The sequence below is a fragment of the Dermacentor variabilis genome, chromosome 7 (genome assembly GCF_050947875.1).
Source record: "Dermacentor variabilis isolate Ectoservices chromosome 7, ASM5094787v1, whole genome shotgun sequence".
Lineage (NCBI taxonomy): Eukaryota > Metazoa > Arthropoda > Arachnida > Ixodida > Ixodidae > Dermacentor > Dermacentor variabilis.
In genome coordinates, this window is record NC_134574.1 from 35,110,323 (window position 1) to 35,137,788 (window position 27,466).

Below are 27,466 nucleotides of genomic sequence, written 5' to 3' on the forward strand. Positions count from 1 at the left end.
CTGACAGCGAGTTTCCACAGTCGTTGGCTGAGATGTGTTCATGTTTTCTTTTGTGTGCGTGATACCATGCTTGTTAATTTAGTTAGTATGTCTGTTTACAAATTTATGCGGCTGATAAAACTACTATCCTTACTTCGTATAGCTGTCTACTAATTACTATTGCAATCGATGCCATGCCTTTTGGTCAAAACTACAACTTTTTTTGCTTTTCTTACCATTCAAATTTTGCACACCCTAATTTACTGTGGAATAAAGAACTCTGCTTTTGCTTTGCATTTCCTGTCATACACTGTACATTGGTTGTCTGAGGGCAACTAAACATATTCGTGTGCCAAAAGCATTGCCTCTGAGATTATGGTGCACTATACTGTATTAATAAGTGGTGTCCAAAACATTGCGGCCATGATGTATTTTCAGCTTCTGTAATTCCTTTTGTTGCCTGCAGTAATAAAACCTTGGTAATTCGGATTTCATGGGACCGAAAAAAATTTTCAAATTGACCGAATGTCAAATTATTGAAGGTACCGAGAGAATAATGCCCAAATGCTTAATACGCCAACACAGTTTTTTTTACCGCATGAATTGGCAAATCCTGTTTCTATTTTGCACAAGAGCAGTCGGCAAGCTGCAATTCTAGTCTTCTCGTGACTGATTAGCACTCGCAGCGGCAAAGACCTTGCGGCAACCTTGTCTGCATCTGAGATGTGCTTTTCACTACCGTGCGCACATCCCGATTATTTTTTTGACAGTGAGCTGGTTGGCAATAAATTGTCCGTCTGTCACGATGTAGGTGGCAAATTTGATGCCAGCATGTGGGCTGGGGTATCGCCTATGGATTGCACCGAGTCAAAACAAAACTATTGCTCGCCGCATCTGCTGCGAATGAAAAGTGCACTTGCCATTGATGCAATCATGGATGGATGGCGACTACGCAATTCTGAAGGCACGCAGCCAACGCGCACTGAGTCAAAATGAAACTACTGCTTGCAGCATCAGCTGCGAGCGCAACCGTGGTCGTCATTGGTGCTGTGATCGCAACTGCTGACCATGCAGTTCTGAAGGCATGTGCCTAACGCGCTCTCAGTCAAACCGAAAAAACTGCTTGCCTCCACCACTGTAGATGAAACCACAGTTGCAATCGCTGTGATCACGGATGGTTGCTAAGCGGTTCTGAAAGGCACGCAACCAACGTGCGCACAGAGTCGAAATGAAATGGCCTTAAGGCACTACCACTGCAGGTGGAACCGTAGTCACTATCGGCATGATCACAAATAGCGACTACACAGTTCTCAAGGAATGCACCCAACGTGGTGTAATGTGCACTGTCAAATGCAAAGGATAAGGGCTATAAGGACAAATAAACAAGAACCATTCTGGCATTCCTGTTGTTTTCCGCTGATGAATGACAGTGTGGACTCTGATGCTTCATTTTTGGTTGGACGCTAGCGCCGCTTTTGCTCTTTTACGTCACGCTCCGAGGTTTGTCCGAATGAACTGGTGTGAGGCAAAATACATCCAAATCAACCAAAGTTTGATGTCATTAAATATTGCATACGCCTGCCGGGACCAGAGGACTAGTCCGAATTATCTGATCTTCTGCGTTAAGGGGGGTTGAATTTACGAGGTTTTACTGTACACAAAGGCATTGCCTTCTAACTCAGTTTGTCACTTTGTGGGGATCGTCGTTGGGGGTTATGATTTTGACACCACCTGTAACAGAATATCATGCAAGGCTGTTGCATGTGCAGAAATTCATCACAGCATTATGTACTTGGAAAGTATTAGTATTTAATAAAAGCAGAGCAGTGCAATAGGACCCTAATAATATTGTGACGGGGGGTCAGATAGATGAAAGTGAAGCACAATTTATAAACGGACTGTATACAGGGATTGCCAACATGGCTGGACACGCGCAATGTCCCGGTCATCGTCACCTTCGTTGTTAGTCCAAGGAGGTGGCTCGTAACATCTAAACTTCCCGGTGGGCAGAGCGCCGTCCTGGCGCAGGTTAATTACACGAGGAGACGTTGGAAAAGTATGGCTTCAACCGGGATGTATGCACGACATTACAAGATGACAACGTAGATGGTAAAGAACTGCCCAGTGGTGCGATCTCATAGGTAATGTCACTAAGTTGCCGTAAAACCTTGTAAGGTCAGGTGTAACATGACAAAAGTTTTTTGGAAAAATCTACATGATGAGATGGAGTCCAGAGAGGTACAAGAGATCCTGGAAAAAAGCAGAGGTGTCAGTGGTTGTAATCATAGTGGTCTTTCTGAAATAATTGTAAATCAGATAGCCACTCATGAGCAGTCTGACATGCCAGATGGGCTCTCATGGCAGTATCGCGGGCATACTCTGTGCTATGTTGTATGACAGCAGGGAGTAATGTGTCATAAGGCAATGCTGGGTGGCAGCCAAACAGTAGTTGAAATGGTGAAAAACTGGTGGTGTCGTAATGGGATGAATTGGACGCAAACGTGATGTATGGCAAAGTATGGCAAAGTATGTATGATTGTCAGACATGTACATCGCCAACATATTAGTTAACGTGCGGTTCAGCCACTCGATGGGCCCGTTGGTCTGTGGGTCGTATGCAGTATTGAGCTTGTGCTCCACAGAACAGGAACGAAGGAGGTTGCAGTATAGTGTCGCCCCCTGCCAGATCTCTGTGTTATCATACATTTATGTTTCGTAGCAGTTTAGCTAGATGGCGCACCCCCCTTCTGTCGTGTGACGAGCTGGGACCAATCAGGAGGTGTCATCTGGCGTGTGAAGTCCTTTTTAGTAATAAACGGCCGCGAGCCGGCTCAGTCTTCGTTCCGGTTTTCATCAGGAGCAGTTAGCTCCGAGTCTCCTTCACTGCGTCGACGCTCGCCGCGCGTTCTCTGGCCGCGGGCCCCCACTTGCCTGCCGCTGCCGACACAACAGAGGTCATCGACAAATTTGGACAAGTAGCGGCTTCGGTCTGTGAGCAGTTGCCTAGGGGTGCCATAATGAAGGACAATGTCATGAAATAGGAAATCGGTGACAGCAGTGGCGCACCTGGTCGGTAAAGCTCGTGTGATGGCATACCACGTAGCATACTAGGCAGTTGCAACTACAATTCGCTTGTTCCCTGAAGCAGACGTAGGGAATGGGCCAAGGAGGTCGAGACCAGTTCGGTAGAACGGCTCCAAGGGTATGTCAATGGGCTGTAGAAGGCCTGCAGGTAACGCCGAGGGCCGTTTACGTCACTGGCAAAGGTCACACGTAGCAACGTAGCATCAAACAGATCGGTACTGACCAAATCAGAAAAACTGACGCCGCATGCGACCGTATGTGCGGGTTACTCGAAGATGGCCAACGGTTGGGGCATCGTGGAGTTCCTTGAGAACAGTAGTACGAAGTTGCTTGAGGAGAACAAGCAGAAGCGCCGGGCTGTCGGGAGTGGTACTATGACAGTAAAGAATATCGTCGGGAAGCCTAAACGGAGCGACGGAGCAATGGGTTGGGCTCACAAGAATGGTGTCTAGCTCGTGTATTAGGTGTATTATAGATCGTAATGTGTCGTCGCTTTTCTGTTGAGTGCAGATGTTGGCCAGATCTGAAATAACCATCACGCTCGAAGGTGTCAGGAGGGTTGACACGGTAGCGGGATAAACAGTCAACATCTTGGTGCATCCGGCCAGACTTGTACAGAATGTCAGAGGTGTACTTCTGTAACCACAAAGCCCAGTGACCAAGCCTTCCTGTATGATCCCTTAGTGACGAGAGCCAGCAAAGGGCATGGTGGCCTATGACGACAGAAAACATGCGGCCATATAAGTAAGGGCGGAATTTTGCCACACCCCAGAATAAAGTGAGGCATTCGCGCTCAGTTATCAAAAAAATTTCGCTTCGATGACAAGAGAAGGTGGCTGGCGAAAGCAATTACACATTTCCGGTCATTCTGGCGTTGGGTGAGGACTGTACCTGTGCCATGGCCACTAGCGTGGTGGGAACTTCTGTAGGTGCCAAAAGGTCAAAATGTGCCCAAATGGGCAATGATGTAAGTGAACTGACCAGGGTTGGGAATGTGGTTGCTTGGTCATGACCCCTTGTAAACAAGATGCCCATCTTTGGTAGGTCAGTAAGTGGCTTGGCAATGTTGGCAAAATTTCTGATAAAGCGACGGAAGTAAGAGCACAATCCAACAAAGCTCCGGACATCTCTGACTGAGCGACAAACAGGAAAGTTTGGTTGGAATGCACCTTGTCCGGGTTAGGTTGGACATTACTAGCACTAACAAGGTGACCAAGATGGCCAAGTATGGTGATGTGAGGCCGAGCGAAATGGCACTTAGAGGAGTTAAGTTGCGGGCCAGCACAGCAAAACAAATTGAGATTGGCTGACAGGCGGGTCAGGTAGTTTGCAGAAGTAGGCAAAAAGACAACCACATCATCTGTATAGCAAAGACAAGTAGACCACTTATAGCCCCTAAGGAGAATCCATCATTCGCTTGAAGGTTGCGGGGGCATTGCACAATCCAAAAGGCATAACCTTGACACTGGCAAAGTCCATCTGGTGCGACGAACACAGTCTTCTCGCGGTCCGTGGCATCAGCGGTAATCTGCCAGTATCCAGAGCGCAGCTCGATGTAGGAAAAGTATGTGGCTCCGTGGAGGCAGTCCAAAGCATCATCGATTCTGGGGCCGTGAGTGAATATCCTTACGCATGATGTTGTTCAAATGTCGGCAATCAACACAAAAGCACCGGCTGCCATCTTCATTATTGACTAGCACAACAGGAGGTGCCTATGGACTGGAAGAAGTTTCAATAATGCCTTTTGTGAGCATTTTGTCAACTTCACCTTAGATCACCCGACGTTCAGCGAAGACATGATAGACCTCAGACTCTGCCCAGGCGGCGCTGCGGAAAAAGCCGTCACCAGCGCCCCCATCGGAGCGAGCCTTGGTGCGAACTGAGTAGTGCAAGGAGAGCTGTCCGCAAGCGAAGGTGCATAGGCCACAATGGACCCCTCTCTTTCGTTTGTGTTGAGGCACGGTTTCCTAAAAATCAAGGACCTGGAAAGCTTCTTCCGCCCATCCACGCTTCGGAAAGGAAACTCAGCAGAGCGAAGTACGTGTACAATATAAAATAAAGTCTCGAGTGTTATTTCGGCGTGCTGCAACCCGCAAGTACAGAGAGCATCAGGTTTGTCTGTATGCATATCAGCATAAAAATCTAAGCATTTCAAATTGGTTCATATTGAATATGTCCTGAACACAAGACTTCATTATCTCCTATATTTTTATGCATTTTATCGTAATGTTTTGTCTCGCAATTATTTAGAGAGAGTATCCTTTCATAACTTTTTCCAGGGCAGCAAACAGAAAACGTTTTCCAAGGCAGCAAACAGCGTGAGATCATAACGAAAGAAGCTTCCTACGGTGCCTACGCGCTGCATCTTTCTTTCTCGCAGGAGCTACAGCATCGCTCATACCTTAATTTGAACTTTTCGCAGACGCTTCGAGCAACAAGCGCGCACAAATAAATGTAAATACACGCGACATTTTTTTTTTCTTTACACACGTGCGTTACTTCGCAATTACTCGTCCAGTGCTCCTACAGCAACTTCATTGCTCACATTTGAAAAACGCAGTCGAGCAGGCTCAGCACATTGAGAAGCGTGCTTGTATCGGCGCAGGACATACAAAATACCGAAAGCAGAAATGAGCTCGCGATACAAGGATGCTCTAGAACATGATTTTGAATTCATAAACGAACCAAAATGTTTGGTTAAGCTGACCTGCCAAATCTCTATGTTCCACTTGTTGAGTCAAGCGGAGGCAGACGTCTGTTAAAAGGTGGAGATATCGATGGCACATAAGCAGGATGGTTCGCAACGTTGTTTTTTCTGTTACCAACGAAGTGGCGGCTGCAGATTCTTGAGTTTTCGCTTGGTTACCACGGTCCTCCGTCAGGGCTACGCAACACAATTACAGAATAACAAAATTGTCGCACTTTCTCATGCGAGCCAATGTGTTGTGGGGAATGCAAGTAATCCGATTACCCAACAGGTTGATCGGCCCGTATCCAGCGCTCTCGCCTTTCCCCTTCATACGATCGCGATGGAAATCGGTAAAACTGAACGTTGTTATTCCGTCCTCCACGTTCATGGCACAACAGTAGTGTCGATTGCGGCGCTTCTTCGTAGCGCGCGGAGCTATCGCGGTTGCGGTCGTTTCCGCCATCAGTCTGAAAAGTGAGCCAGCAAGCGCTTTATGGCAGTTCGGCGGCGCGTCCGACTAGCGTAGACATTTATAGCTCTCTGTCTGGGCGCAAAACACTCGCAATATGGACCAAAATCTAGTTAAATTGTTTCGCCGTCGCTAGCTGCATAGGCAACTTAGCAAGGGAGTCGGGCTTCGCACTACCCAGTTACTGCCTCTTCGCACCGGCAGGTGGCGCTACGCGTCTTGCAAAACTCCAGAGTCTGACGTCCATAGGGACAGTGGCGGATAGGGGTCACATTTCCTGTGTCAATTCGATGCTGGACAACAGATGTTTGGCTCAAAGAATGAAAGTGTGATGGTATGACTCCAGGAGATGGCGAAGGTTGGTAGCTTGAGCAGGAGAAAGGTCAGCAGGTATCATTCTGACAAAGGCATCGCGTGGCGAACTGGTTGTGGCAAAAACGAAGGATGAACAGGAGTGACTGGTGGGATCTATCATGCAAATTTAGCAGTCTGCGGCAGAAGCGATGGCGGTAGGCGACATGCCTGTTGGAATCAGTTGAGGAAAGGCGCTGAAGTTTAAACAGGAATGCAGGTGCGATTGCCGGTTACAGTGACAAGGTCGTTATGCACGGCGATGTTTCTGGTGAGCAGAATGTCTGTTACCGGGGAGAGCATGTAATTACCACCAGCCACAGGAGGCCTTGAGGTCATGGAGATATACATGGTGGCTTGGGGGGGGGGGGGGCATGCGCACATAGTTGAGAGAGCAGAGACTGGCTGAATGCGTGGTTGGAGCATCAGTTAGCTGAGGTAGTTTGAGCTGCAGGAGGCCAGTCACACAAGCAATTAGGGCAGTTAGAAAGTCTGTACCAAGTATAACATCATAAGGACATTGCTCAAGAACAGCAAATAAAACAGAGGTTGGGTGACCAGCGATGGTGATGCGGGTGGTGCACATTCCAAGGATGGCGGGAGCTCCTCCATAGGCAACTCTTACAACGCGAGATACAGCATGTGTGACTACCAGAGGCGTAGCCAGGGGGGGTGGAGGGGCTTATGGGGCTTCAGCCCCCCCCCCCCTGAAATTTTTTCATGCTCTGCATGCACCGCCGACCAAAGCAACCCCCGGTGCCGCAAATCACACTGCATTTTGTCTAGAATGTCCTTTTAAATGCTCGAAAAGACATTTCAGTGCAAACATTGTGAAATTGGGCTGGATTTCGCAGCAACGCCCGGTGCACCGGGAGTAACATATCATAAAGCAAGGAGCCCCATCCGAGCACAGATTCAAGGGTGTTTTGATGGCGAGTGGACTCGCCATCTCGTGGAGGCCACGGAATCCAAGAAGTGCATTGATTTCAATTCTGAAACTTTATGGGTAAAAAGTTCTCATAAACTTTTGATGCTAAAGGTGCATTGACATTTCCAAAGTTGTGCTTGAGATTTTCAATTCTAGAACATTGCGGGTTTAATGTTGGCATAACCATTTGATGCCAAAGGTGCACAGACTTTTCTAAAGTCGTACATCGGACCATACAAAGAGACAAGCCAAATCAACACACTGTCAGAAAATTTGACAAAGCACGCAGCGAGGTCCGATGAGCCAAAGCGTTGTGTTAGTTCATTTGTGCCGTCATGTCACAGAAAAGAATATCAACATTCTTTTTCACCTGCACCAGAGCATTCATGTCGAGATGCTAAACCAGCAAAGGTAACTAAGTTCTTATTTGTTTTTATACTTTGACTTTTATGCGCCAGGACACATTGAGCCTCTTCAAATTTTTTTTCTTCTTTTTTTGTTCTCACTACCCACGGGCTGCTGGAACCAGTCAGAGCGCATGCGTTTTTCTCGTGTTGCCCCGACCACCGCGCGGTGCACTTTGATGCGCATTCATTTTTCTCTGGCCGAGTAGATCTTCGTCTTTCAGAGCTTTAGACGCTTTCTGGCTACAGATGAGAAAAAGAAACACTGCATTGTCGCTCGCCGCCGTCACTGCGGGGACTCGACGGAGTGCAACGCGCTCGCTTGAGCGCAACCTCTGCGGAAAATTTTGTCTCGCCGGTGTAGGATACCGAGCAGCAAGCGTATGGTTCTCTGTGCATCAAGCGTCTCACATTTTCTTCGCTATTCCTTCGGTAGCCACATTAGGTGCCCAAAGTAGGCATTCCATTGTGGCCAACATGCTTTCCTTTGCGCTTTTTTTTTTCATTTCTGTGCACCCGCCTCACAAAAAAAAAAAAAAACATTGTTGCGGCGCAGCAAATTCTGGCATGGTGAAAGTTCAATGTTGTTACTTCTGCGGAAAGTAATAGGCCACAGGACGCTTCAGTTGCCGGATACTCTTATTATATTTATACCTATTTAGGGGGGGGGGAGGGGGGGCATGGTTGAGCCGACACTGATGGCTCAGTCTTGTGTGCGCAAGGGAGAAAAGTGAGGATAAAGCGCAGCGCCCCCTGTCGCGCACGATACACCAGGGGGGTGGAGGGACAGGGTGCTGTGATCTGTGAATTTGTGGTTGCGCAACATCATGTTTATTTGCCTTGTTTGATGTATTATATACAGTGACTCTTTCTTAAATTAGTAGACTTATATGTATATTTAGATATCTTATTGCGAAGTTTTGTGTATACGTGCAGTGAACTTTGTTTCCAGTGACACTTTTTTGCCCTTGATCAAGCTGTATCTTTGCATTCGTAATGTACGAGGGCGAGTCAATGAAAGTGAGCCAACCCACCCCGCGCAATAATGGTTCGGTTCGTTATGTGCAAAGTATGCGCGTAGCACAGAGGCATCTCTCATTTACAAAGGTTCTTTAATGCTCTCGTACACTGGGTTGAACATAGTTGTGGGACATAACAGATACTCCAAAAGTTTAACAGTGTGGTGTCGTGAAGCTTTTGACAGCTGAAGGCATTTCCCCACAAGAAATTAGTCGCCGTATGGCTGCTGTGTACATTGAACATTACAGTTCATTGGCCACTGTGAAGCGTCGGAGCAAACGGTTCAAAGGAGGACGTGAAAGTTACAAAGACGATCCCAGACAGGGCAAAACCCACCGTGCTATCACTCCCGACACAATTGCAAAGGCTGATGAGCTGATTAGACAAGAACAGAGGATAAGAATCAATGAATTGGCAGGGCATGTGAACATCAGTCACTGTTCCGGTCACACCATAATTCGTAAACATCTTCGTTATTGGCTCTTGTGTGCGAAATGGATGCCCAATATTTTAAACCACCACCAGAAGACTGAGAGGTTCGGTGCTTCCTTGACTCATCTAATCCGCTATCACAATGACTGCGACAACTTTTTGTCTGCAATTGTGACTGGGGACAAATCATGGTGCCGCTACTACAAACCTGAAGCATGATGGCAAAGCTTACAGTGGAAACATTCGAATTCATCATCGCAAGGAAAGCAAAGGCAGTCATTTCTGCCGGAAAGGTGTTGACTTTTTTTTCGATCTTTAGGGGCCATTATTGATCAGAGGAGAGACTATCAATTGCTTCTGATATTGCGAAAAGTCGGATCAGCTGCGTGTCGCAATCAAAAACAAATGTCGTAGAAAATTGAGGAATGTGGTCATCTTGCTCCACGACAATGCCCGTCCCCACGTCGCTTATGTGCTTAATACAAAACTGGCAAGGTTCAAGTGGGAAATGCTGCAACATGCGCCGCACAGCCCAGACCTGTCGCCTTCCGACTTCCACATTTTGGAGCATTTGAAAAAACAGGTCAAGAGAATTAGATTCATGTTGGACGATGACGTGAAAAAGTCCGTTAGACTTTAAGAACAACCCAAGGAGTTTTATCAGGCAGGAATCACACGACTCGTTAGTCAGTGGGACAAATGTCTAAATGCTCATGGAGACTACTTTTGAATTAAGTACCCCGTTTGTCATATATTTACATTGGCTCACTTTCATTTGACTCGCCCTCGTAGATATTGCAAAAACTCCTGCTTTTTATATGTGCTCTCCGTTGCAACTATAATTTTGGTGCAATTATACTCACAATACACACCGATGACAGCTGCTCCTGCGCAATACATTGGAACAAAGAAAAGTGTCGTGAGATTTTTCCCGGGTCGTTGCATATGTACAAAAATGTAAACAAGGTTTTTGAATGACAGAGAGAGAGAAATGCAAATGAGAGAAAGACAGGGAGGTTAACAAAGTTTCTATAAAATATTTGTCCTCAACTTGCTCATTTCATTGCCTTTACATTTTTCATATCAGTGGCATGCACTGCTTTGCCAGTTTCAATCTGATGTAGTTCTAAAGTTCGTGTGATACTTTCTTTACTTATTAAAGAGACAGAAAACATGGAAGCATTGATATCAGTTATCTTGGGCACAATCTTTCAGACATGCTAGTATATTTCTTCATGAAAAAAAAATATATTTTACATGTCTTGAGAGTGCGTAGCATTCAAGGATTCGTTTGCGGCATCTTTGGCAATGGCAGTGCGGTTATTATTAATGTATTTGTTCCCTCAGCAAATTCTATAAAGAGGATGCCGAGCTGCAACTTGAGCCCCCCCCTCCCCCAAACGAAATTTCTGGCTACGCCACTGGTGACTACCTTCTTGAGGCGACAACGAAGACCAGAGCTCATGACAGAAATATGAGCCTCGGTGTTGACAAGGGCAGAGATAATCACGCCATCAGCGTCAACGACCAGCATACAAAGTCGAGTCGGCAGGTTAACTAGAGAGTTTTGGGCAGAGTCATGGATGAAGCTTTACCTCCGGGCGCTGCATCATCTAGGTTTCTGAAGTGAAGGAGCCACAGTTGGTCGGTGACATAGTGCGGCAAGGTGGCAGGGAGAGAGGGGTGGATGGTGAAAAGGTTGCGTACGCGACTGTTGACCTCTAGGTGAGGGTGAGCGGCTGGACCATGTCGTGGCAACGTCAGGATTGTATGGGTATGCCGCAGATGGTTGCTCAAAAGGGCCGCGATCAAGGCAGCAAGCATGGGCAAAGGATGGAGTGCATTGCGAGAGCGACCAGCAGTCATTAAGAAGCAAGCAATGTGCCCGACATGGCGACAGTTAAAGCAGATAGGTAGGTCGATCGTCTTCCGTTCTCCGATCAGCATGGTTCTGAGATAGTGGAGTGAACCTTTGATAATGAGGAAATGATGTCGGGGTCCCAAATGTGGACACATGGCTGTCCACGGCACAAGCAACGGGAACTCCGAAATTCATGAATTCGTTTTGCATAACGGCTTGGACGAGTGAAACCGCTGGTGTGTTCGAGTCGCCGGTATTAGAGTTGGCAAAGAGGCTAGCTGAAGCCATCGCTTCAATTTCGCAACGGACAATCCTTGTCAATTCGGCCGAACATGGTGAAAGCTGAGATGGCAGGCACTTTGCACATGAAGACGTCGCAGTGGTGTTGGAAGCTGCGCATATAATCGCTCAATATGGCGGCTCTTGGCCTGCTCAAAGCGCTGCACTCCTCGACCGTGGCATTGATGGTAGCACAATTTCTGCACATGAGCAGATTTAATGCGTCATCCGCTATTCCTTTCAGGACGTGGTCAACCTTGTCAGACTCTGGCATGTCGCCATCAGCTTTACAGAACAGCGCCAGCACATCCTGTATGTACGACAGGTGGATGATTGGACTCGAGTTTGCAGCTGTTTCTTCGCAGCGATTTTGCGACTGGAGGCCTTACCAAACATGTCACGGAGCTTTTTCTTAAATGTATTCCAGCTCCCATCTTCGGCCTCATGATTGTCCTACCCCAACTTCGCCGTTCCACTCAGGTAACGGACCACATTGGCTACTATCATGACCGTCAGGCTCCAGTGATTGTGATTGTTCACCTGTTCTTATTGTGTCAGCCACTCCTCAACGTCGGTGTCATCGGTCCCGTTGAACGTGCCAGGGTTTAGAGGGTGGGCTAAAACATTTGTGGTTCGCAGCACAGACGAGATTCTGACTGGTCTGCCGTGGTGGTTGCACCGCAGCGCCGAATGCATCAGAACTCCATCGTGTGGCGAGAGTACCCTGCTGCTCCACCAGTGTGTGACGGGGCATCAAATAGATGAAAGGGAAGCACGATTTATAAACAGAGACTGTTTACAGGAATGGCCAAGAGGCTGAACACGTGCAACGTCCCATCCATGGTTGTCTTCATCGATAGTCCAAGGAGGTGGCTCGTAATAATGTTTCTTAACGGACCGTGGAAAAAAGGCTTTACAGTAAGCAAGGGCGCAAATCACCACAGCAACCTCAGAAACGGGTCTGAATGTCTGCCAGTACAGTTATTACATGTCTCCGCGCTTGTACTGACCCCAGCAATGGCATGTGCACACATGTATAATTAAGGGACACACACAGTGTTCTCTGACAGTGGCTTCTTTCTATTCTGGATATCCTTCCCAGCATAACACAGCTCAGTTGCAGTAAAGCTGACTAAAGAGAGATGGCGATTTTGCAACAAAAGAGCCTTGCAGGCCCCAAAATAAATGTAGCCCGGTGCTGATCTGAGGACTAGCCTCCCCACCATTATAGTATTTTTTGGAACCGCTGCGCCATCCCCCATTTTGATTTTTTTTTCACGCTACCCAGTTCCAACAATTATCGGTTATAACAATAGAATTTTCGTGGCACTTAAATATTGTTATAAGTGGGTTTGAATGTGTTGCAGAAAGGTGATGTATCAAATTGGAACATAATACATGGGAGTCAATGGGATTTAGGTCGGGACCTCAAAAATGGGGTGTAGCAGCCGAGAAAATTCAACAGCTAGGAATATGAATATGAGTTTTCACTGTATGTCAGTTCTTGACCTGTTCCGCTACCATGAGCAAAGTGGTATGCAGTGAACGCACTTGTCTGCATTTATTTTTTCCTCATTTCGGTGCCATGTCCACTTTTGCTTGCATTATTCAAAGGGAGGTGCTGATGTTGATACAGAGGTGGTGTGGTTAGCTGGAGCGCCAGTTTTTAAACATATAGGTTGCCGGTTCAAAACCAGCTGATATGCATTGTTTTGTTGCGATAGCAATTATGTGGACACTCCAAGCGCATTTCTGCCGTCGCCGTGAGGTTCTGGATAAAGTCCAAGGGTGACAACACCGTCACCGTGCGCCCTACTCTGCACGTGCGAGTGAAAGCGTTCGTGGGGCGCCGACGATTGTGGCTCAGTCTTGCTAGTGGGAAAGGGATGAATACGAAGAGGAAACGTGCCGTCTTCTCTTGCGCACGAGGCACCCAACATTGCAAGGCGCTGGGGTGAGGGGAGGCGGCGTTCCCTCCGGCTGCTACTGTGCCCGTGGCGGCTGTGCGCTGCCGCGCGGCCGTATCTTGAGAGCACTCGGTGTTAGGGGCAGAGTTTTACATACGTCGGTGGCTCATAGCTTCGTGCGTCCTGTGGGTCCTTGGTGCTTGCGATAGATAGCACGAATGTCCCTTCGCTCGCTGCTGCTGCCCATTTCCTCACATCTTGACAGCGAGTGTCCGCAGTCATCCAGTGTGATGTGTTCGTGCTTGCTGTGCGTGCTGACACCACGCTTATTTAGTTAGCAAGCGAATGTTTACAATTTGATACGGCCGATAAAAGTACAATGCTTATTTCACATGGCTGTCTGCTAATTTTCCATCGTAATCGATGCTTCGCCGTTCGAGCGAAACTGCGTCTTTTTTCCTTCCAAGCCTCTTATGTTTTGCTATCACTTGCAAGAGCTGGCTCACAAATCACTTGCTCACAGCTACCGAGTTGGTGGTGTGTGGACTGGCGTGTCATTGTGTAGGAAAAATACTTTATAAAACCTTCACAATAAATCTTTACAAAAACATGCCACAAAGGCCCAATAGCCACATTCTGTTGGTGAGCATAAGGCTGGGGGTTCGACTTCTGATCGTGGCCAAGTGGGTGCAAGGCAAGGCTGCTCGTGTATTGCGATGCCTTGGGTGCACTTCAAGGAACTCCAGGTGGTCCTAATTAGCCGGGAGCACTCCACGACAGCGCCTCTTGTAGCCTGTGTGAGTGTTGCTTTGGCACTTGTTTGGCACAGTGTGACGCTGTGAATCAACCGTGCAGGAGCTGTTCGGAGGCTGTGGTGTGCGTGTGGGTGGCTTCCTAGGCCAGCGGAGACCACCGGGGGGCCTCTCTGCTGTGGACCTGGCAGTGTGCACCATAGAGCGTGCAAACAATCTGCTCAATGGGATGCTGCTTGACCAGGGGACCCTGGGGGAATTGGGTGAGTTTGGTGCTCCCTGCTTTGCCAGTGTGGGCAGTGCCTTGTAGTGGATGGTGAGATCAGAATTTAGATGATACGAATGCCACTGGGTCATACTATAAGATATTCATTTTGTCCGAAATTTCCGTCACCTGGGGGCAATAACTAAAATGACTGTATCGACCAAGGAGGTCTTAAAAATAACTGCTGGAGTGGGAATGATGTCCCGAAGGTGAAGCCGCACCACAGCCATCTTAGAAGGGGCATGATAAAACATTAGCTTATGGTGAAGAAGTGCTTTGCTCACACTTCCCACGAGTTAATCTTGGCTTATTTTACCAGACAGATACTTATCTACATGTATCTTTGTATTACTGGTTTCAGTTATGAAACCCGAACATGCTGGCATATTTTATTAGAGATAACATCATCAATACTCAGATGAAGTCACTATTTTCATTGAGAACAACCAGCTTTTATTTTCTAATTAGCCTAGCATTACAATAACTGAGCCAAATCGCTTAATCTCTAAGTGAACATCACCCGACAAGGCTCTATTTCAGAGGGAAGTTGTGCTTAATAAATGGAATGAAGAAATGATAAATTAATGGAAATCAAAGTGGATGAAAAAACAACTTGCCGCAGGTGGGAACCGAACCCCACAACCTTCGCATTTCGCGTGCGATGCTCTACCAATTGAGCTACCGCAGCGCTGTTTCCCCACCCACATTCTTGGGTATTTATGTGTACTAGTAAACCCTGGTAGTGTTAGCCAGCGCGACCACTCACAGACCTTGGCGGCGGACGTGGAACGTCCTTGTTGCCGCAGGCGTCACGAGAACGTGATCTTTTTGGGTGAAGGCAACTGGTCAATAACCCCACATATGCTACCTGAAGTATAGTCAAGTGTTCGACTGACTATAATGGTGCCAAAAAACGTGCACTCGCCAAGAATGAAATAAAAAATAAAGAACCGACGTTTCGGGCCCCGTACGGGTCCCTTGATCACAATGAAAATGTAAGCATGGGCGCGCGGCTATTTATGGGTGAGGTGGCGCAGTGTTCGGGTGTATATCTCGGGAAGATTACCTCGCGTCCTGTTTACTAGACACACGATAAACAGGACGCGGGTTAATCTTCCCGAAATACACACCCGAACACTGTGCCACCTCACCCATAAATAGCCGCTCGCCCATGCTTACATCTTCATTGTGATCAAGGGACACGTACGGGGCCCGAAACGTCGGTTCTTTATTTTTTATTTCATTCTTGGCGAGTGCACGTTTCTTGGCACCACCATGCTACTTGAAGGCATCAATGTTGCCGGATTCGAGACCCTTGTTATGTAATAAACGAGAAGAAAGGAGGTTAACCGAGGGGCCCGATTTTTATTAGTCCATTAGTAGTTAATAGTAGTTAACAGTCGTTAGTAGTTGATTAGTTAGTAGTTAGTAGTTAGTTATTAATTAGTAGTTAGATTAGTAGTAGTTAGTAGTCGATTAGTAGTTAGTAGTCCATTAGTCCATTATTAGTCCATTAGGCGTCGTCATTCTCGTCATCTTGCGGCGGCGGGTCAATGGGGGTGTGTGATAGGCAATCGGCATCGGAGTGTTTTCGTCCGGACTTGTAGGTTACGGTGATGTTGTATTCTTGTAGTCTGAGGCTCCACCGCGCCAGTCGTCCAAAAGGATCCTTTATATTCGCTAGCCAACACAATGCGTGATGGTCACTGACGACTTTGAATGGCCTGCCATAAGGACAAGGGCGAAATTTAGCTGTAGCCCAAATGATGGCGAGGCATTCCTTTTCGGTCGTAGAATAGTTACCTTCCGCTTTTGACAGCGACCGGCTACCGTAAGCTATCATCTATTGGACTACGTTTCTCCTCTGGACTAGAACGGCACCAAGGCCTAGACTACTGGCGTCAGTATGGATTTCTGTATCGGCGTACTCGTCGAAGTGCGCAAGTACTGGCGGCGACTGCATACGTCCTTTGAGTTCTTCAAATGCGTTGGCCTGCAGTGTTTCCCACTTGAACTCAACATCACATTTAGTTAGACATGTTAACGGCTCAGCGATGCGTGAAAAGTCCTTGACAAAGCGCCTGTAGTAGGCACACATGCCAAGGAATCTACGCACTGCCTTCTTGTCGATGGGTTGCGGGAACTGTGCGATGGCAGCTGTCTTTTACGGGTCTGGACGGACACCATATTGTCACGTGTACTTATCTTTATCGAGTGACCACGTTTCGCCACTTAACTGTAATCGCACAGCGAGGAACGCGCCTGCATGTATCCGACGTTTCTGGAAAGTTATCGATGCTTCTACCCGGCTGTCTGTTGTCACCGAACCTTGTGCTATCTTATTTCATCGCGTAACGCGAATGGTGTAGAACTTTGTGGAAGGCATACGGGTCCGAACGATTAGTCTGGAACATTCGACGACTGCTCTATAAAAGCCGACGCGCTTGACCCGCTGATCAGATTTACGACGATCGCCGACTGTGTTTGCCACTCTCGTTGTGCTTTAAGTGTAGCCTGTTTTGTGGGCACAGGTTCGCCCAATAAAAGCTAGTTTTTGCCTTTCACAGTATTGCTACTGTGTTCTGGCGCGCGATAAGCAGTCGGCGTCGGAGTGTTTTCTTCCGGACTTGTATATTACCGTGACGTCATATTCTTTTAGTCTGAGGCTCCACCACCGCCAGCACGACCACCCGTCGCCCAGCGCACCTACGCGAGGAAGACGGACATTTGGCGCTCTCCTGACCACCGCCCGCTCTGCTACCACTGCGGAGAAGCGGGTCATGTCTACCGACGATGTCCATACCGGGAGATGGGACTGCGAGGTTTCGCCGTGAACGCTCCGCGCCCGCCGCAAGGTGAACGCCCCCGCGATATCGCCGACTACCTCGCCGCTACTCAGTGGAGCTCTCGACGACCGTCGCGTTCGCCATCACCAGGCCGCTACCTGTCGCCGCAGCGCCGACCATACACAGGCCCAGCCCGGGGCGGGTCAGCGAGCCCATATCCGGAAAACTAAAAGCAGCAACCGATGGAGGTGCGGTTGCTGTTCGTCGAACTGACGAAGATCCTCCGCCGCCGCCGAAGACACCGAAGAAACTACCTCAACGACATAACGACACGCCGCCGTCCCGACGAAATCAGGAAGCTAAGACTACACCGATGAAAGACGACTTGACGACGTGACGTTCCAACTTCAGTTCAACACGACGCAGCCGTGATCCGACGCCAAGACCTAACTGTAACGCAAGACAAAGAACCACCGACCTCGACGTGCTTCTCGACGGCCAAGCAGTCACCGCCTTTGTAGACACAGGAGCCGATTACTCCGTCATGAGTGGACCCATCGCCGCCCAGTTGAGGAAAGTTAAGACTGCATGGGAAGGCCCTCGAATTCGGACCGCTGGAGTACAGCTGATTACGCCGACTGGGATCTGCACGGCAAGAATGACCGGACTTACCCTGCCACCTTCGTTGTCCTCCAACAGTGTTCACGAGACGTCATTCTCGACATGGACTTCCTGAATCAACATGGCGCAGTCATCGACCTGAAGTTGAAATCGATAACGCTGTCACAAGATCAAGCGATACCGCCGGAGAGCTGTCGTAGTCACCACGCCTTGAGTGTGCTCGAAGATCAAGTGAGCATCCCGCCGCGCTCCAGCATTGTTATTTCCATCGGTACTGAAACACCCGCTGACGTAGAAGGCGTCATCGAGGGCGACCAACATCTGCTGCTCGATCGTGAAATTGCGTCGCAGAGGGCAAGTGGAAGTTATGCTAACCAACTTCAGACAAGAGTTCAAGCACATCAACAAGGGCACGACAATCGCATACATCCAGGAAATTGTGGAAACCAGCAATGCCTTTGTCCTCTCGGATTCAGCCACATCTACCCCGATGAGCATTGTCCCCGAACCAGACTTCGACGTGAATCCAAGTCTTCCTATGACTAAGCAGCAACAGATCAGGAGTCTTCTCAGACGATACAAAGACTGCTTTTCGACGTCATCGAGGATTCGACAAACACCAGTTGCAAAGCATCGCATAATAACCGAAGAGAGGGCTCAACCACTCCGCCAGAGCCCTTACCAAGTTTCGACGCGAGAATGTGAAGCTATTAGGCAACAAGTCGACGAAATGCTGCGCGACGACGTCATCCAGCCGTCGAAAAGGCCGTGGGCCTCTCCTGTAGTCCTGGTAAAGAAAAAGGACGGAACCCTACGCTTCTGCGTCGATTATCGTCGACTGAACAAGATCATGAAGAAGGTTGTGTACCCCCTTCCACGGATAGACGACGCATTGGACCGGCTCTGCAACGCTAAATACTTCTCGTCGATGGACCTCAAGTCTGGCTACTGGCAAATAGAAGTCGACGAGAGAGATCACGAAAAGACTGCCTTCATCACGCCAGACGGCCTCTACAAGTTCAAGGTCATGCCATTCGGACTGTGCTCGGCGCCTGCAACGTTTCAGCGCGTCATGGACACGGTGTTAGCCGGACTGAAGTGGCAGACGTGCCTTGTTTACCTGGATGACATCGTTGTCTTTGCCGGAAATTTCGACGATAACCTTAGATGGCTTGCGACAGTGTTAGAAGCCATCAAGTCATCAGGGCTCACTCTGAAGCCGGAAAAGTGCTGCTTCGCTTACGATGAGCTTTTGTTCCTAGGCCACGTGGTCAGCAAATCAGGAGTACGCCCCGACCCACAGAAGACAGCTGCCATCACAAAGTTCCCGCAGCCAACCGACAAGAAGGCAGTGCGCAGATTCCTTGGCATGTGTGCCTACTATAGGCGCTTTGTCAAGGACTTCTCACGCATCGCGGAGCCGCTAACACATCTAACCAAATGTGATGTCGCGTTCAAGTGGGAAACGCCGCAGGCCAAGGCATTTCAAGAAATAAAACGACGCATGCAGTCGCCGCCGGTACTTGCACACTTCGACGAGGACACCGATACCGAAATCCACACTGACGCCAGTAGCCTAGGCCTCGGTGCCGTCCTAGTCCAGAGGAAAGAAGGACTTGAAAGGGTGATATCGTATGCTAGCCGGTCGCTGTCAAAAGCGGAAAGCAACTATTCTACGACTGAAAAGGAATGCCTCACCATCATTTGGGCTACAGCTAAATTCCGCCCTTACCTCTATGGCAGGCCATTCAAGGTCGTCAGTGACCATCATGCATTGTGTTGGCTAGCTAACTTAAAGGATCCTTCAGGACGGCTGGCATGATGGAGCCTCAGACTACAAGAATATGACGTCACGGTAATATGCAAGTCCGGAAGAAAACACTCCGATGCCGACTGCTTATCGCGTGCCCCCATCGATCCCCCGCCGCAAGATGACGAGGACGACGATGCCTTCCTTGGGATAATAAGCGCGGAAGACTTCACTAAACAGCAACGAGCAGACCCGTAGCTAAAAGGCCTCATCGAGTATTTGGAAGGGAACACTGATGTTGTCCCTAGGGCATTTAAGCGCGGGTTGTCTTCGTTCACACTACACAACAACCTGCTCGTGAAGAACTTCTCACCAGTCCGCGCCAGCTACCTTCTTGTTGTACCGTCAGCGCTGCGTCCAGAAATACTGCACGCCCTACACGACGATCCAACCGCTCGGCACCTCGGATTCTCCCGGACGCTGTCGAGAATACAGGAAAGGTACTACTGGCCGTGTCTTACCGCCGACGTCGCCCGTTACGTCAAGACATGCCAAGACTGTCAACGACGCAAGACACCACCGACAAGGCCAGCAGGATTACTACAGCCGATCGAACCTCCTCGCCGACCATTCCAGCAGATTGGGATGGATTTGTTAGGGCCGTTTCCAATATCAACATCCGGGAATAAGTGGATTGTCGTGGCGACGGACTATCTCACCCGCTTTGCTGAAACTAAAGCTCTACGAAAAGGCAGTGCAGCCGAAGTGGCGAAATTTTTCGTCGAGAACATTCTGCTGCGACATGGTGCCCCAGAAGTCCTCATCACCGACAGAGGAACGGCTTTTACTGCAGAGCTCACCCAAGCCATTCTGCAGTACAGCCAGACAAGCCACAGGAGGACAACGGCCTACCATCCGCAGACGAATGGTCTCACGGAGCGCCTGAACAAGACCCTCGCCGATATGCTAGCAATGTACGTCGACGTCGAACACAAGACGTGGGACGCGGTCCTGCCGTACGTAAACTTTGCGTACAACACGGCGGTGCAAGAAACAACACAGAACACGCCGTTTAAGCTGGTTTACGGCAGGAACCCGACGACGACGCTTGACGCCAGGCTGCCGCACATAACTGACGAAGAGAATGTTGACGTCGCTAGCTATCTCCAGCATGCCGAAGAAGCCCGACAGCTCGCCCGCCTGCGAATCAAGAGCCAGCAGAGGACCGACAGCCGACACTACAACCTCCAACGACGCTTCGTCGAGTACCAGCCTGGCGACCGTGTTTGGGTCTGGACCCCGATACGCCGACGAGGACTCAGTGAGAAACTACTCTGACGCTATTTCGGACCCTACAAGGTCATTTGACGTATTGGTGCTCTGGACTATGAGGTCGTGCCAGACGGCATTTCGCATTCACAGCGGCACCGCGCACGATCTGAAGTGGTCCACATGGTGCGCCTTAAACCCTTTTATGGACGCTGACGAACTTCGTCATTTTTGTTCTTTTCTTTGCTACGAGTGCTTTTGTTTATTACCCTCGTTTGTTTGCAGCATCGGGTCGATGCTTTTTAAGAGGGGGGTATTGACACGTGTGCTTATCTTTATCGAGCGACCATGTTTCGCCGCTTAACAACTGTAATCGCACAGCGAGGGACGCGCCTGCATGTATCCGACGTTTCTGGAAAGTTATCGATGCTTCTACCCGGCTGTCCGTTGTCACCGAACCTTGTGTTATCTTATTTCATCGCGTAACGCGAATGGTGTAGAACTTTGTGGAAGGCACACGGGTCCGAACGATTAGTCTGGAACATTCGACGACTGCTCTATAAAAGCCGACGCGCTTGACCCGCTGATCAGATTTACGACGATCGCCGACTGTGTTCGCCGTTCTTGCTGTGCTTTAAGTGTAGCCTGTTCTGTGGGCAGAGGTTCGCCCAATAAAAGCTAGTTTTTGCCTTTCACTTTATTGCTACTGTATTGTTTGACGTTACGACCATGTGACAATATTTGCTGATTACGTGGCCTCTGAACAGAAGCTCATCGTAAGCGAAGCGACATTTTTCCGGCTTCAGAGTAAGCCCTGATGACTTGATGGCCTCTAGTACTGTTGCAAGCCACCTGAGGTGATCATCGAAATTTCCGGCGAAGACGACGACGTCATCCAAGTAAACGAGACAGGTCTGTCACTTCAATCCTGCTAAAACCGTGTCCATCACGCGCTGGAACGTTGCAGGTGCCGAGCACAGTCCGAATGTCATAACCTTGAACTTGAAGAGGCCGTCTGGGGTGATGAAGGCCGTCTTTTCGCGATCTCTTTCGTCAACTTCTATCTGCCAATAGCCAGACTTGAGGTCCATCGATGAGAAGTATTTAGCGTTGCAGAGCCGATCCAATGCGTCATCTATTCATGGGAGGGGGTATACGTCCTTCTTCGTGATCTTGTTCAGATGACGATAATCGACGCAGAAATGTAGGGTTCCGTCCTTTTTCATCACCAAGACTACAGGAGATGCCCACGGGCTTCTGGACTGCTGGATGATGTTGTCGCGCAGCATTTCGTCGACTTGGTGCCTTATAGCCTCACGTTCTCGCGTAGAAACTCGGTAAGGGCTCTGGCGGAGTGGTTGAGCACACTCTTGGGTTATTATGTGATGCTTTGCGACTGGCCTTTGTCGAATCCGTGATGACGTCGAAAAGCACGCTTTGTACCGTCGAAGTAAGCTTCTCAGATGTTGTTGCTTAATCATGGGGAGATTTGGATTTACGTTGAAGTCTGGTTTGGGGACTATGGTCGGCGGGGTACATGGGGCAGAATTCGACAGGACAAACACATTGCTGGGTTCCAGAATTTCCTCGATGTATGCGATCGTCGTGCCCTTGTTGATCTGCTTGAACTCCTGGCTGAAGTTTGTCAGCAGCACTTTCGCGTTTCCTTCGTGCAGTCGAGCGATTCCTCTAGCGACGCAAATTTCACGGTCGAGCAGTAGACCTTGGTTGCCTTCGATGACGCCTTCTACTTCGGTGGGTATTTCGGTGCTGACCGAAATAACAATGCTCGGGCGAGGCGAGATGCTCACTTGATCTTCCAGAACACTCAAGGCGTGGTGACTACGAGAGCTCTCCGGCGGTATCGCTTGATCTTCAGACAGGGTTATCGACTTCGACTTCAGCTTGATGACTGCGCCGTGTTGGCTTAGGAAGTCCATGCCGAGAATGACGTCATGTGAACATTGCTGCAGGATAACGAAGGTGCCAGGGTAAGTCCGGTCATGAACGGTAATTCTTGCCGTGCAGATTCCAGTCGGCGTAATGAGGTGTCCTCCAGCGGTTCAAATTTGAGGCCCTTCCCATGCAGTTTTAACTTTCTTCAACAATGTGTCCACTCATTACAGAGTAATCGGCCCCTGTGTCCACTAAGGCGGTAACTGCGTGGCCGTCGAGAAGCACGTTGAGGTAGGTGGTTCTTTGTCTGGCGTTGCATTTAGGTCTTGGCGTCGGATCACAGCTGCGTCGTGTTGAACTGAAGCTTGAACGTCGCGTCGTGAGGTTGTCTTTCGTCGTCGTATTCTTTGCTTCCAGACTTCGTCGGGACGGCGACGTGTCGTTATGTCGTCGAGGTAGTTTCTTCGGCGTCTTCGTTGGCGACGGAGGATCTTCGTCAGTTCGACGAACAGCAACCACACCTCCATCGGTTGCTGCTTTTAGTTTTCCGGATATGGGCTTGCTGACTGGCCCCGGGCTGGGCCAGTCTATGGTCGGCGCTGCGGCGACAGGTAGCGGCCAGGTGATGGCGAACGCGACGGTTGTCAAGAGCTCCGCTGAGTAGCAATGAGGTAGTCGGCGGTATCGTGAGGGCGTTCACCTTGCTGCGGCCGCGGAGCATTGACGGCGCAATCTCGCAGTCCCATCTCCCGGTATGGGCATCGTCGGTAGACGTGACCCGCTTCTCCGCAGTGGTAGCAAACCGGGCGGTGGTCAGGAGCGCGCCAAATGTCTGTCTTCCTCGGGTAGCTGCGCTGGGCGACGGGTGGGCGTGCTGGCGGCGGTGGTGATGGTTGATAGAATTGCGGCGTTACGGGGCCCTGGCGCGGTCGTGGAGGGGGACCCTGACGGCGGGCGACTGCAGCGTAGGTCATCGCTTGCGGCTGAGATTCTGGCGATTCAGGGGCTACTCCGAGTTGTTGTTGGAGCTGCTCATGTATGGCATCGGCAATCGAAGCCACTTGAGGCTGTGATGATGGGAACAGCTTCTGTAGCTCCTCTCGCACGACCGCTCGGATAGTCTCGCGTAGCTCGTCGGTGGCCAGTGACTGAACTCCGGCGTAGTTTGTCGAGTTTGTGCGGCGGTCGAATTGCCGGTTTCGCATCTCGAGTGTCTTCTCGATGCTGGTGGCCTCGCGAAGAAACTCGTCGACGGTCTTCGGTGGGTATCGTACCATACCGGCAAAAGGTTCCTCCTTCACACCACGCATGAGTAGGCGGACTTTCTTCTCCTCGGGCATTTCAGGGTCGGCGTGGCGGAAGAGACGGTTCATTTCCTCCGTGAAGATTGCGGTCGTCTCATCAGGTAGCTGCACCCGTGTTTCCAATAGCGCTTGGGCTCGTTCTCGGCGTGCGACGCTTGAGAATGTCTGCAGGAAGCCGCTTCAGAAAAGGTCCCAGGTCGTTAAAGTGGCTTCTCGGTTCTTCAACCACGTCCTGGCCGCGTCTTCCAATGCGAAGAAGACATGTCGCAGTTTGTCGTCGCTGTTCCAGTTGTTAAATGTAGCGACTCTCTCATACATCTCGAGCCAGCTTTCTGGGTCCTCGAACGTTGAACCGCGGAACGTCGGAGGCTCCCTAGGTTGCTGCAGCACGACAGGGGACGCTGGGGCTGCCATTGGAGTGGACTTGGTGGCGATCTTCCTGGTCGTCTGAGGCAAAAGTCCGCGCTCCGGGGGCAGTCCTTGCAGCCTGCGGCTATCTCGCTGGTTCTTGGTGACATTGGTGTTGTCTTCCGCTTGAGGGCTTGGGTCACGGCTTTGTGGGGGCGTCTGGTACATGAACGCAAAGCACCTGTACCATATGTCACAGGGTGGTGATGTTGAAGAATGCAGTAGCAATACTGTGAAAGACAAAATTAACTTTTATTGGGCAAACCTGTGCCCACAAAATAGGCTACACTTATAGCACAGCGATAGCGGCGAACACGGTCGGCGATCGTCGAAAATCTGATCAACGGGTCAAGCACGTCGGCTTTTATACATCAATCGTCGAATGTTCCAGACTAATCGTTGGGACCCACGTGCCTTCCACAAAGTTCTACACCATTCGCGTCAGGCAATAAATTTAGATAACATAAGTTTCGGCAACAACAGACAGCGGATAGAAACATCGATAACGTTCCAGAAACTTCGGATACATGCAGGCGTGTCACGCGCTGTGCGATAACATTTGTTAGGCGGCGAAACGTAGTCGCTAGGTAAAGATAAGTACACGTGTCAATATCGTCACCCAGTTCGGCGAGTTCCAATAAGGGCTTATGCTTAGCTGTGGTGAGAGCCATGCGTACGCTGGCTGGAAGATGTATGAACAACTCGCATAATATGCCCTTGTCCAAGGAATCTAGTTAGTCACACATGAGGTGTTGCAGGTGACACAGAAACTGAGTTGGACGTTGGTCACTGAGCTCTTCGTTGTTCAGAAGCTGCTGGGTGCGCTGAATTGCAGGCAGGACGAGACTGCGAAGAAGAGCCTCTTTGATTGTTGTATTTGGCATTTCCTGATGTGGGTGGATGAGGATGTCGCATTATAAGTATCTTGGCCATTGCCGGTAGCGGCAAAGCTTCAAGTGGGAGTTCGTATTTGCGAAACTTCGACGTGACGTGACGACTGCGGAACTTGTTCTCGGCTCGTATGAACCATAATGTGGGATCAGTAAGCCATAGCTGTGGTAGCATAATGGTAGCTGTAGCTCCTATAATGCCCACAGAAGGTACCTGACTGGTTGCAGAGGTGGTAGGTGTGTAGTTGAGGTTGTCTGAATTCTGTGTTTGATCCATTGAAGGTCGCGTTCATAGTCCGAGTCACCAGTAACTGTGGAACAACCAAGCAGAATTAGGAGCACAGGGTTTTATTTGTATGCCCCTTCACCTGATTTACTTTGTCGTTTATAACTAATCTTCCTTCTCTTCAGCTGTACCCCACTACGTGCTCACGTCTGAAGCCAGCGACGTGCTAGAAGAACAAGAAACATTTGCCACCATACAAAACAGGATCTTATCAATGAGGTTCTACTGTACATCTTATCATTAATTTTAGTACCCCTTTAAATGGGAGTTATTTAGGTAGCTGTTGTGAAATATGCCCCACTTTATATTCTAACACTTGAACAAACAAAGGATTACCCTAAAAGATGGTCAGTGTAGGCATAGCCTGCCCACTTTGGTTGACGTGTTTCAGGGATCCTCGTGGTTGATGAACTCCACCTGGTTGGCGATGCTCATCGAGGATATCTGCTTGAACTGATGCTCACAAAGGTAGCCTATGCACAGAAGAGGTGAGCTGCCTGTATTTACACTATCTCTATTTACTCTAACATCCCCTAATGTTTGAAATGACGTTACCGCTGCACCAATCGCACTGAACTGTGTGATTAGCACCGCCCTGCTACATTCTGCTACATTACAGCAAAACATGTCCATCCCAGGCCGTAGGAGTTGCTTGGGCTTTTGAAGAAAGAACTAAGTCTTCAAGCGCTGTTTCTCTGCACTGTCGAATGCGGCATGGTATGGACTAGCAGCTGCTTTAGCTACGCTGCGGACAGAGTCAAGCCTCTCCATTTAAGCCTGGATCGTACCGCTGTTTCTTCTGTGGGCTGTTGTCTATCTTCCAGGGCTATGTGAATGGTAGATTCATATTGAATCAAGAAAGAACGCCAGATATCGAATTGAATATAGAATATCAGAAAACATTTTCACAAAATTTAATGCCCACGAATTTTAGGCAGGAAAATATGGGGCTGCACAAGCTAGGGAGTCTTCTAGCATTGCACAGCAAGGATGTAGCAAGCTATCAGTAACTTAGGTAGATAGAAATCAAGATATGGTGTACGATCTACTGTTGTTAAAGGGAACGCCAAATTAGTATGCCAGCACTGAGAACAGCTGAGTTCTAGCGTATGAAAGTCTGTAGAATATTCTTTTTATCAATAGAATTTCTGTTAAATAAAATCAAATGCTCTTTTTCTTCTGAAACTAATGAATTGGTTATGTTCTGTTGTACTGAATACCAATGAGGTTGTCAGTTTAATACTGGACCTGTGCTTTGTAGCAGTCTTTTATTTATTGCATACAAAGTTTTCTTTCCAGTTGTTCTCCAAAATTAACACTAGCTATCCCTACTTTATGGCAGAAGGGTTGTCATAAGGCCAACTGTGTGACAAACGAAAGGACCACGCATCACGGGACTCTATCGTCGCTTCATGCGTAGCCGGTGCTGACAGTACAGAGCAGGTGCCATCCGCTGTGTTTCATTGTGAGGTTCAGCATTATTTGCCACTTGTCAAAAATTCTGAAATCTGGAGGGTCGCAGTGAATTCGCGCCATGCTCGCTACCCCCTTTCCCCCCATTTTTTTGTTCATTCACCGTTCACACAAATGCATGCAGCCAGGTCACCCACTGCATAAAACTAAAGCTAGTCATGTGACAGCTTGCTTGAAGCTACAAAAAGAGGTAGATGTGTGTCTACAAACGGCATTGGAAGCGAGAGGTCGTCGTATGGTGCATCGCAAAGATGGTTGCCGTGAACGACTTTGTTGCCATCCCTTGCACTCACTTTCATTTGCAAGGCGGTTTGTTGGCTTTCTGAGTGTCACATGGCTGCTGCGAATAGATCTGCATCGATT

At 49.0% G+C, this 27,466-nt stretch overlaps 1 protein-coding gene across 1 annotated transcript in view; it reads left to right on the top strand.

The window, feature by feature from the left end:
- Window positions 1-27,466, top strand: part of PolQ (DNA polymerase theta) — a 206,752-nt gene that overhangs the window by 14,733 nt on the left and 164,553 nt on the right. Inside the window, exons 5-6 of the mRNA XM_075700430.1 lie at window positions 14,259-14,418; window positions 26,022-26,118. Of these exons, the coding sequence (XP_075556545.1) occupies window positions 14,259-14,418; window positions 26,022-26,118 (257 nt within the window). The remainder of the gene's footprint in view (window positions 1-14,258; window positions 14,419-26,021; window positions 26,119-27,466) is intronic.